General features: G+C 66.9%; 1 protein-coding gene across 1 annotated transcript; it reads right to left on the bottom strand.

Moving 5' to 3' along the window:
• Positions 1 to 1,415: 1,415 nt before the first annotated feature.
• On the bottom strand, positions 1,416 to 7,435 carry LOC128915328 (tumor necrosis factor ligand superfamily member 10-like). The gene is made up of 5 exons (XM_054215559.1): positions 7,147 to 7,435; positions 4,217 to 4,363; positions 3,887 to 3,923; positions 3,340 to 3,447; positions 1,416 to 3,072 (listed from the first exon to the last, which is right to left on the bottom strand). The coding sequence occupies exons 1-5, from the start codon at positions 7,381 to 7,383 to the stop codon at positions 2,630 to 2,632; spliced, it is 972 nt and encodes a 323-aa protein (XP_054071534.1). The 5' UTR covers positions 7,384 to 7,435; the 3' UTR covers positions 1,416 to 2,629.
• Positions 7,436 to 11,316: the final 3,881 nt, after the last annotated feature.

The following is an 11,316-nucleotide window of genomic DNA, read 5'->3' as shown; positions in this document are numbered from 1 at the left end:
GGAAATGGGGGCACGGAGGCTTCAAGAGTGACCACTCGAGAAAGGTTATTGCCTGACTCCATCTGCTTTCTCCATCCCCGGCAGCTGTAGAACCCCAAGGTGGTGAGGGCCAGCAGGTTGACTAAAGACTCCCCCGTCCTCGTCACGCCTCCAGGCCGGTGGGCAGGTATTCCTGAAAAAAAATCTCTGCATAATGTGTCAAAGAGCTCTCAGCTCGGAGAAAGGGCCGAGCTGGGTTCGCTCCCTGAAATGAAAAGGCTCCGTTTCCGAGGGTGTCGCACTTGTGGCCGTGGGGCTGATCTTGTCTTCAGGGCTGTCCATCGGCGGCAGACTGAGAACAGCCAGGGCCCGCGTCCGAGCGAGCAGGCAGGAGCCAGCCTTGCCGAGGGCTGGGATGCGGCGTCAGGATGAGCTGGGTGCCCCTGGGGGGGAGGTTTGGGGTCGGTAAGGATTTTGAGAGCCCTGGGAGCCGGGCTCCTGTTGATGCTCACCAAGGTGGCTGAGAAAGCAGCAGGAGGACTGAGAGGTGGAAGAAAAAGGGACCGTTTCAAAGGTGGTTTTGGAAGGGGGGGGTTTGTTTGTGGGTCCCGGCGTGTTTTAGGGATGATGGGACGTGGGAGCCACCTGGCACCGGCTCCCAGCCCCAGCCGAGGATGCAGAGGGGGGGCTCAGGCCTGGAAAGCCGAGGGACGGACAGCGGGGGCAAAGAGCTGCCCCTGCCCCACCACGGCGTGATGGGGAACGAGCCCCTCTCAGCACCGGGGGGTTCAGCTGCGCCTTGGGCTGGGCTTGGTGACCCCAAAGCGGGGAGAGGAGGAGCAGCACCGGGACCCCCCCCCAGGCAGCTGGGCAAGATGTGGCCCCCGAGAGCTGCTGGAGCAGCAGGGGAGGAAGAGGAGTGGGGCCGGAGCTGGTGGAGGAGCAGCCCCTGCTCCCAGAGAGAGGAAGGCGCTGGCTCAGGAGCAGGAGCGTGTCTCCCTGGGAATGCCCCGGGCACCCGTCTGGGAGAGGCGGCGGAGCCTCGGCGGCGCTGCCGCCGCAAGACGAGGCAGGACCCGGTTATCGCCCGCAGCCTCCGCTGGGCTCTGCCGCAGCTCTCGGGGCCACAGCTCCTGGGAACCGCACCGGCCGGGCCCCCCGGCACCGCACCCGGGCGGCTCCGCGGCATCCCGGCATCCCAGCACCGCCGGGGACGGACTCTGCCCAGGCAGGGGGGGAGGCTGGAGGCAGCCTCGGGGGGGGAACTGCACCTCTGCTGGGGCAAGAACAGGGAAAAAGGGGGGGGGCTGAGCTACAGGAGGGGTCCCTGCAGTGTGCCAGCCGAGCGTGGCTACCAGCCCAGCTTAGGGTGGGCTCGTGCAGCACCGTGGCTGCAGCCCTGGGGTGCCTGATGCAAAGAGGAGGGAGAGCAGTGCTGGAGTACAGGCTTTATTGACCCAGCACTGAGAGCCCCCCCGAGCCGTGCCGGCAGCGGGGAGGGACTTGCATCCTTCGTGGGAGCTGCCGCCCTGTCCCCACACACCAACAGGCTCAATACGATACCGCGAGTACGCAGGGAATTACAAAGGGGGCTGTGTCCAGCCCCGCGTCCGTGGGCCGAGCCGCTTGTCCACGCTCTGCCCTGCCTGGACCCACCTCTTCCATCCGCCACGGCCCTTAACAGCGAGGGGACGCTCTCGTCCCTCCTGCGTCCTGCGCTGCCGCCGCCGGGGCTCACCCCGGAGTTGAAATCCTGCAGGGTAACCACGGCCGGGGCTGCAGGTGCGAGCAAGCGGGTGGCCGCGCTGGCCCGGTGGGGCTGGGAGGACCAAAAACCCTGAGGGAGGAGATGCTGGGTGAGGAGCGACGGGGAGGTGCGACGGCGAGCTCCCGGGCCCATGGTCCCGCGCAGCTCGGCTCGGGCAACATGCGGCTCTCTGCCACGTGCCTGGGAGCGGCTGCTTGGGCTGGTGACGACTCCAGCGTCGTGGTCCCGCTCTTTGACCTGAAACTGACTGCTGGCATCGCTCCATGGCGTCGCTCCAGGACTCTAATGAGCCCAGACTGAAACTCCTTCGCTCTTTTCCAGATGACGCTGGAGCTGCCTCATCCCTGCGGGCTGTCCCCCGTGCCCGTGCTCGCCGTGCCGCTGCTCTCCAACCCCGGCATCTGTCCTGGCACCCTGCAGCCGGGCTGGCCGGCTCTGTCCCTGCCAGCCGTGGGCTCAGACTGGCTGAGGGTCCCTCTGCCACGGGGATGCTTTGTCTGGCAGCGGCTGCTGTGACCCCAGTGCCTCTCCTGCAGCAGGGACACATTCGGTGCTACCCCTCTCCATTTGCTCAGACAGGAGCCAGGGAGGTGATGTGCCCCCAGGGCCGGGATGTCCCCCCCCGTGCATGTCTCTCTGTAGGCCCTCGGAGACCCTTCCCGGATGGTGCGCTTCCTCCTGGCTGGATGGAATGGCACCGAGCACCGCGAGTCCCTGCGGGCAGCCACCCCCTGTGCCCTCCTCTGGCTCGTCCCTCGCCGCGAGGGACAAGGCACGCAGGCACGGACCCCGCGCCTGGCATCCCCCGGCCATTCGGCTGTTGTCCGGTTCGGAAAGCTGCCGCCCCGGGAGCAGCGGGGAGGCGGGAGGCGGAGGCGGCCGTCACAGGTCGAGCCGAAAGGCCCCGAAGTAGCTGGCGGCCGCGTCGTTGTAGTCGATGGCCAAGGAGGAGACGGAGACGAAGAGCTCGTCGCCGGCCTTCAGCTCGAACAGCCCGCCCTGGTAGAGAGCGTGGAGGCCGTAGTCCGCCTCGGGCGCCCAGCACTTGGTGCCGACCCCCTTGAGCAGGAGGATGGGCTGGCTGTAGGACGTCTTCCAGTTGATGCACTGGACGAGCTGGGGGACGGAGACGCGGGCGCCGGCCCTGTCGCTGGGGTAGCGGAAATAGATCTGGGAGTAGACGTAGTACTTGCCCGCCTGGTTGACCCGCAGCCGGCCGTCCCGGTAGGTGATGTTCTGCAGGTGGGAGTGGATGGTGCTGTCTTCCCAGCGGGCGATGGCGTGGCGGCAGGACTGGGAGAGGTTCCCGAAGCGCTTGGAGTTGCCTGGGGAGAAGGAAGGGTCACCGAGGGCAGCGAGATGCTCTGGGGAGCACCCATCAGGTCAGGAGAGAGGGAGGGGGTGGCTGGAGCTCTCTCCCGCTTCATCCAGCTTGGAGGGGTGGAGAAGGCGGTCTTGGGCTGGACAGGAGAAACATGTCCCCATCTGCCACCAAACGCATCCTCCCGCCCTGGTCCCTGCCCTTTGGGTGACACCTTTCCCCTGCTCCCAGCTCGGAAACCCGCGGTGCCCAGCGGCGCTCCCTGACTCACCGCCCTGGGCCAGGCTCTGCGGGCGGAGGGTGAGATGTGCCGAGGGTTTGCCGGCCGTTTTGGGAGGAACCTGCCCCTCTGAGGTGTTGAAGTAGCTCCGCCGGGCCTCTGCAAGGAAAGGGACACAGGGCTGTAGGGGACGGAGAGCGTGGGGACGCCCAGCCCCGTCCCGGCAGAGCAGGTCCTCAGAGCGAGCGGGGCAGGGAAATGCCCCACTGACCCGGTGAAGAGGGGGGTTATTTGGGGATGGAAATGTCTAGTCAATCATTATCTAACATTTTGCGCTGTCCCCTGTGGCCCTGGCTCCCCGGACTCCAGACAGACACACTCGGCCGTCCCTCCAGCCCGCTCCCTGGGGACGCTGTGCCCTTCACCCGCCCGGCGGGACAGTCCTCGCTCCCCCCTCTCCTGCCCCAGCGCGGCGCCCGGCGGAGTTTGCCCCGGGAGCCCCCGAGCCCCCCCGGGCTGCTGGCACCCCCGGCCGCACGCCGAGCCCTGGGCACGTGGACCGCGGCGCCGTCTGCCCGGCCGCTACCCCGGCACTCACCCTTCACCGCGCTCCGGCGGATGACATTCTCCGTCACCTGGACCGTCAGAGAAGAGAAACAGCCCCGCGGTTAAAGGTGACGCGGGCGTTCCCCGCGCTCCAGCTCCTCTTCCTCGCCTCCATGACCTTGGCTTTCAGGCTGGGCTCCTCCACCAGCTCCTCGCTGCAGCTCCCTCCTCCTCTCCCCTCTTAACCCACCCCTGCCATCGCCCTCTGCCACCCCCCCGCAGCGAGGCCGATGGGGAAACTGAGGCAGGGAGGCAGACAGGAGCTCTCCCATCGGCTGCCCCATCCTCCCCCGATCCCCAAAGCCGGCAGGTCCGGGCTCACCGTGGCCACGTAGGCTTTGATGGTGTTGGCCAGCTTGAGGCAGGACTGGTTGCTGATCAGCTCCTCCAGGCTGGAGCCCTCCTGCTGCCGATTGAGGACCTGCAGGCACCGCAGCTCCTCCGCGCTCCCGGGCACCTGGGCTTTGAGCTGGAACACAAACACGGGACACCCCCGCGTCGCAGCGGGCCAGGGGCTCGCGGGGCCCGGGGACGCAAACACCCACGGGGTGTCCCGTGCTGGCACGGGGCTAGGTGGCAGGAGGCTGGGTGGGTGCCAAGTTCTGCCAAAAATCTGTGTTTTTTTGCGGATTGGGCAGGTTGAATCCCATCTTGTCCTCCTGTGGGCCCCGGCAGAAGGGATCCTTGCTCCTCCCAGCTCTTCGGGAAACACTCGCGGAGTTCCAGCCCCGAGCGCGAGGGGGAGGTGAGACTCGAGGACTCTCGCAAGCTGCCGAGCACCAGGTACAGAAAAAGAACGCGCGTTTCCCCTTCTCCATCTCCTCCGCCTCTTCCGCCCCAGCCCCGGGGGGAACGAGGCTTCTCGGGCAGCAAAACCCAGCCCCAGTTTGAGCGAGGAGCTCCCAGCTGCGGGGCAGCGGTGGTGCCGGGAGGCTTGGCAGGAGGGCAGAGCTGCGGCTGGACGTGCCCAGGCAGCCTGGACCGCGCTCCTCCTGCTTCCCCGCCTCTAAACGTGCTTTCCCGACCCGAACTGGGGTTGCAAACCCCAAAACTAAGCCCTCCCGCAGCTCTGCCCCTCCACTGCCCAGCTGTGCCGGCCGGCTCCGGGACCCTGGGTGCCCGGGGGCTGTGTCGGCCCCGGCAGAGCTTGGGACACTTTCCAGCCTGTGCCGGCTCCTGGTCCAGGCTGGGAAACCCTCCCTCCGTGTGACGCCGGCTGCTGCCCCTTCCCAGGCTGTCCCAGGGCTGTCCTGGCTCGGCTCCAGCCCTGGTGTCATAGCAGGGGGCAGGCAACGGCTGGCCAGCGGGCCTCACCCCACTGTGTGGCTGTGCAGGGAAACTGAGGCACGGATGGGACACTGCCCTGAGATCAGCGGGCCAGGAGCTGGGAATTAACACCTTGACCACCCTGCTTCTATCACCGGGGTCATTCCCAGATCCCAGGACAGAACCCAGGAGTCCTCAGGCTTGGCCACATCATCACCTGGGGCTCAGCCACCTCCAGCCCCTGCGTGCTCAGGCAGCACCCGCGCGAGCAGCTCCTCCGCACTGCCAGGAGCACTAATTACGCCAGGAGCACTAATTACGCCAGGAGCACTAGTTATGGCACGTGCCCACACAACTGGGGTCATCCCTCCTCCGACCCCTCCCGCTAAGGGGGTGGCACATCCCCAGCGTAGGGACCGCAGCCATGCGCCTCGTCCCTCTGCGTCCTAACAACCGCCCGGCACCGCCTGACCCCGCTAATTGCCTTGATGAAGCTCCCTGCGAGAGGCTGCACGTCCCACCAGCGCCTCTCCCCCCGCAGGGGAACCCCCCCCGCCCCGCCACCTCCGTCTCCTTCCTGGGGACCTTGGGCCGGGTGGGCTCTTTAAATTAAGGAGAAACTGGGAAAGCTTTGTAAAACTGGAGGCATGGGAATCACCCCCGGCAGGGGGTGAGGCAGGCGGCCATGCCCAGTGATGCAGTGTCCCTGGAGATGCTGAGCTCTGACTATCCCCAGCACAGGTCCCATGCAGGGATCCAGCGAGGAGCCTCTGAAATCAGCCCAAAGAGGGCGATTTAAGGGGTTTTCTCCTGCCTTCAGCCCTTCCCTGGGGCTCTGCCATCCCGCATTCCCCTCCTCTCACAGGCCTCTCATCTAAGTCCCTCACAGTGGGCGCCACATGGGATCCGGGGATGGAAACAAAGACCAGAGCTTTGTCTGCTCCAAAGGATGCTCCGCCGGGCACCAGACAGGCGGTTCCTCCTGCATCCACGGCCGGGGCTTCCTCCTTCCTGCCCCCCCGCCTCTGTTGTGGGTTCGTGCAATGCTTGGCACTGTGGGGCCCTCTTCTTGCTGGGCCCCCCCAGCAGCGGGGACGACGGGCACCGGCTGCCCTCTCCCGCAGCAGAGTCTCCCGCTTGGTGTTTTCCCCTCCTCGACTCTCCCTGCGCAGGGATCGCTGCTGGGGGGGGGGGTGTGTGTGTTAGCAGGATCAGGCCCGTCACGTCTGAGTTTGGGAAGGGTTTGGCAGGAGCGACGCTGCTGCGGGGAGGTGGGAATGGCTGGATACGGTCGTTTCGTGCGATTAAGCCGGAGTGAGCACTCAAGAGCTGCTGGGATGGGGGGGGTTTCCCAGCCGGGCCACTTCCAGCATCTCCGGGAGGGGGTGAAGAGGATTCAGCTGTCCTGGAGCCGGGGTGGGATGGCAATGGAGGGGGGTGGGGTGGGAAAGGAGGGGGCGGGGGGGGGGATGAAGTAGGAACCGGGGGCAAACAGGGCCTGAGAGCCCAGGGCAGCCCCCCAACATCCCTACCGGGAGCTGCAGACTCTGGTGGGACACCAGGGCAGGGCCCCCCCTCCCAGTGCGGACCCTCAGCTGCGGACGGAGCCCAGGACAAAGGCTCCGTCTCTCCGCAGCTGGATCCGCGGCTCTGGGCGGAGCCGGGGCCGGTGTCCACCCCCCACCCCACATCTGGATCCGCGGCTCCCGGGGGGGCCGGGGACGGTGTCCACCCCCCACCCCACATCTGGATCGGCCGCTGGGGGCGGAGCTCGGGGCAGTGCCCCCCCCCCCCCCCGCCTCCCCTCCGCCTCCACATCTGGACCGGCGGCGGGGCAGCCCGGAGCGGGGAGCGGGCAGAGCCCCCCCGCAGCCGTCGGGTCTCCGGGGGGTGCAGCCCCCCCACCCCCCGCGCCGTTCCCGGCCCCCCGGGGAGGAGGTGGGGGGGGTGGGGGGTGTGAGTCGGGGGTCGCAGGACAAAGCTCACCTTGGAGATGGCCATGGTGAAGTAGACGAAGAGGCCGGTGGTGGAGGCGATCTGCAGGGCGAGGATGGCCATCACGGCCACGCTGCCCCACAGGGGCCCGCAGCGCCGCCGCCGCCGCCCCCCCCGCGCCCCGCCGGCCCCGGGAGCGGGGTCGGGACCCTCCGGCAGCATGGGGGTGTCGGAGCCGCCGCTGTCGGAGCGCAGGAAGGGCCCGGCGCTGGGCTGGTGCGGGGCCATGGCCCGGCCCGCCCCGGCTGCCGCTGCCCCGCGCCCGCCGCGCTCCGACGGGGCCGGGAGGGACCGGCCGAGGGGCGGGGACGGGCCGGGGGCGGGACCGAGGAGGGGGGGGATCGAGGGGCGGGACCTCCCCGGCCACCCCTGAGCGCGGCCCCGGGGCTGGGGGACCGTGTCCCGTCGGCAGCGGGAGGCGGGGACGGGGTTGTGTGTGTCCCCCCCCGACCCACTGGGCAGCGGGGGGTGGTCACACGGGGCTGGGGACACCCGGGTGCGGGCGGACAGAACCCTCCCGGGCTGAGGGGAGGAGGTCGCAGGGCTGGGGGGACGCGACCTGGAGGGCTGAGAGGACTGGGGGGGTTCAGCCTGGAGAAGAGAAGGCTCCGGGCAGACCTTCCAGCCCCTGCCAGTCCCTAAAGGGGCTCCAGGAAAGCTGGGGAGGGACTCTGGAGCAGGGAGGGGAGCCATGGGACGAGGGGGAAGGGTTTTCCACTGACAGAGGGGAGATTGAGATGAGATCTGGGGAAGAAACTCTTTGCTGTGAGGGGGGTGAGCCCCTGGCCCAGGTTGCCCAGAGAAGCTGTGGCTGCCCCATGCCTGGAGGGGTTCAAGGCCAGGTTGGACGGGGCTTGGAGCAACCTGGGCTGGTGGGAGGTGTCCCTGCCCAGGGCAGGGGGTGCCACTGGGTGGCCTTTAAGGTCCCTTCCAGCCCAAACCAGTCTGTGATTCCCTAATGATGAGCTGACGCAGGTTTAGGTAATGGGCCACACATCCCTGTGGGGCACTGGGCCACCAGGCCTGGCCAGGGCTCAGCTGGCCACCCCAAGAAGCTCAGACAGGTAAAGGTTTGCAGAAAGTCGGTCAACTACTGCTGAGCATCTCCCAGAGCCTTGCCCAGGGTAGGGAACGTGCCCAGAGCCCACCCTGGGTGGCATTTGGGTGCTGAGCCCCACGCTCCGTCCTGCGGGTGGGCAGAGGTCCCAGTCGCTCTGAAGCCGAGATGTGGAGTTGTTTGGAAAGCAAACAGAAAGGCTGGAGAAAAAGCTGTTACCCGAGGACTGCGACAGCCGCCCCGCGGTCAGGTGAGTCTGCGGCTTCTCGTGCTTTTCCCTCTGAAATGGACGCGAGATGTTGATACAACCCAGGAGCACTTTGGTCCCCCCAGAACCACTCCCTTTCCTCTAAGGATGGGGCGTGGGAAAGCGTCTGCCTCCACCCAACCCCGCGGCAGCCCTGCTGACCCCAGCCTGCTGCCAGGGGCGATTTGGGATTGACAGGGAAACAGGGACCGGGAATTGGGAGCCCAGTGAGCCCCGCAATGGAGATGGCTGCCCGGTGGCCCACCCCATCCCCAGAAATCTGGGCTTGCAGCCCTCCCTGGGCTGGGACACAGCTCCGTGCCACAGCCACGGGGACGTGCCACAGAGACGTGGCCACGAGGCCAGGGCTGCTCCGAGCCGAGCAGGGCTGACCTCCCCGCGTGCCACGGGGGTCCCCAGCTGCATCCCCAGCTCCTGCTGCTCTCCCCGCGCGGGAGCTGTGACCCAAAGCCCTGCCAGGCTGAGCCTTCATCCTTGAGGGGCTCAAAACCCTCAGGGATATTTCAGTCGTAACATTGGCTCAGGATTTGGCCCTTAAGCCTGGACTTTCTGGGCTGGGTCGTGCAGAGCGGGTGTCACCCCCCAGCCTGGGGGACGGGGGGAGCTGGTAGGAAGAAGTGGCTCACCAGTGGCTTGCTTCTCCTGCGCTCGCATGCAATGAAGGACATTTTTTTTTTCTCCTTTAAAAAAGGAACTTTCCCCGCTTCGCATCCTGCCTGCCGGGAATGGCACTGTCTCCTCCGCGGAACCCTCTTGCCTCCCCCCGGCTTCGCGCAGAGCAGGTCCCTGCGGGGAGCCCCGGCAGACACACGGGCAGGAGAGGGCGGCTATTCACAGGTACCACCTAATTAAAAGGGAAAGAGCCGTTCCAGTTTCTCTTTTGAATGATTTGTGGGGCTGGGGGGAAGCAGCAACTCCCTCTCAGGTCCCCGATTGCCTTGGGCTTGAGGCGGGGGGAAGGAATTGTCCTGTCCCTCAGCTGCCGGGGCAGGAGCTTGAAGAAAAACCACTCAAGCACCTTTCCAGTCCTGCTTTCCTGCTTACGTGGTCTTGTCCCCCGTTCAGGACGGTGTCCCTGTCCTTGGCCGTGCGGCACTGCCCGGCTCTTTGCCCGTTTGGGGCATGGGTCGGGGGGAGGATGGCGTCTGGGGTTCCCTCCCCGGGACACGGGGGAGACGGCCCTTGGTGGAGGACGTTGGGGGCCGAGAGCGGGTCCCCCCACGCAGCCCCGAAGGCAGCCACCACCCGGGGTGCGGGGAGGGCCGTGGGTGGCCCTGTTGTCCGAGCGTGGGGCAGAGCATGGCAAAGGCTCAGGCAGGTCCTGCCTTTTCTGCTGCTCGATTTGGAGCAATCCTGCCTGTGAACCCAGGCGGTGCCCACGTGCGGGGAGCGACCCCCGGTCCCCCTTCCTTCTCCTTTCCCAATCGCCCTCCGTCTGGTTGTGGCCGCAGCCACTCTCGGTGGCCCGTGGCCGTTCCTGGCAGTGGGTGCTGTCTCTGGAGGGGCTCATACCCATCACGCGGGTGCTGCTCCCTGGCATGGGGCTGCGGAGCACCCAGGGAGGGCACCTGGAGGCTGGAGGTGGCTTTTGCGTAGGACACGTTGTGAGAAGGGCCGGCGGCCATGCGGTGGTGACTCGCCCTGCCCTCCCTGCCCCACGTTTCTCCTGGAGCAGATGCCTGTTTTGGGGTGAGGGCTGCCTGCGGGGTCGGCACTGGGTCTCTCCTCGCTCCTCAGCCTGGTGTTTGTGCTCGTGTCCCTCCTCCTGACCCTCGCTCTCCGGCCCCATCACTGCAGCCCGGCTGGGCCGGCACCGCACGGACCCCAGGAGCAGCTGGAGTGGGGCTGCTCCTCAAGCCTCCCTCCACCGGTGCTCGCTTTGCCCCCAGCGGAGTGTGGGGACACGTAATCTCAGCACTTTGGGATCCCCAAGCCCAGTTTTATCCTTAGGCGTGCAGAAACGCGCAGTTGTCTCCCTGCAGCACTGGCCGGGCTCGTCGGGCTCCTGCCAGCCGTCGCAGAGGGGCTGCCTGGCCAGCGGCCATGACCCCCCCAACACGGGACGGGGTAACTCCCCACCTTATCTGCTTTTATTGCTTTTGTAAAAGTCTTTGCCAAGCCTTGAATAATGCAAGCTCTGCATAAATGTCTTTCAGCCCCTGATCTAATCACTCGCTCGCCGCACGAGTGTCTCCAGTGGACTGTGACGTGCGAAGGGAGAGGATGGGGGGGTGCGTGGAGGAGGCTGGCGGTTTCCTTGGCATCTTCTGGGTAGGAAAAATGTTTTTCCTCTTGCTCTTCTAGCAGCCAGGCGGCACTGATGCTGTTCGGGGGCTGCGGGTCCCCCTGTTCCCCATCTCCCGTCGACCTGCACTGGAGCCTGTCAGAGCAAAGCCGCGGGAGCAGGGAGAAGCGGTTGGGACCCGACGCGGACCGGAGACGTGGAGGGGGATGCTGGAGGGCTGAGGACTGATTTGTTACCAACCGTCCCAGACAAAGCCTTTCAGCTTGGGCGGCTCCTTCGTCTCAGTGCCCGCTCTCATCTCTCCCACCCTTTGCTCTTCCTGCGGGAAGGGGCTGCCAAACTCCGGGTGACTCGTCTCGCAGGGACCCGGGTGGGGAAAACGCTGCCCCTTCCCGCTCCGTGCTGTGTCAGTCAGGATGCTCCTGAGACGAGGGGATCTTCCAGCCCCAGGCATCTGCCAAGCCCACGGGGGGTTTGTGCCCCTCTCTGCCCGCTCGGTGCCTGCCCAGGGCGGGCTCTGCTTGGCTCAGCGCTGCTGCGGGCACCATCCCTGCCCCGGCAGGGACCCGCTGCCCCAGGCGAGACGCCTTG

This window comes from Rissa tridactyla, chromosome 9 (genome assembly GCF_028500815.1).
Source record: "Rissa tridactyla isolate bRisTri1 chromosome 9, bRisTri1.patW.cur.20221130, whole genome shotgun sequence".
NCBI classification, from domain to species: domain Eukaryota; kingdom Metazoa; phylum Chordata; class Aves; order Charadriiformes; family Laridae; genus Rissa; species Rissa tridactyla.
Note: the sequence above shows the minus strand (reverse complement) of the source record. Positions and strands in the feature narration are given on the sequence as shown.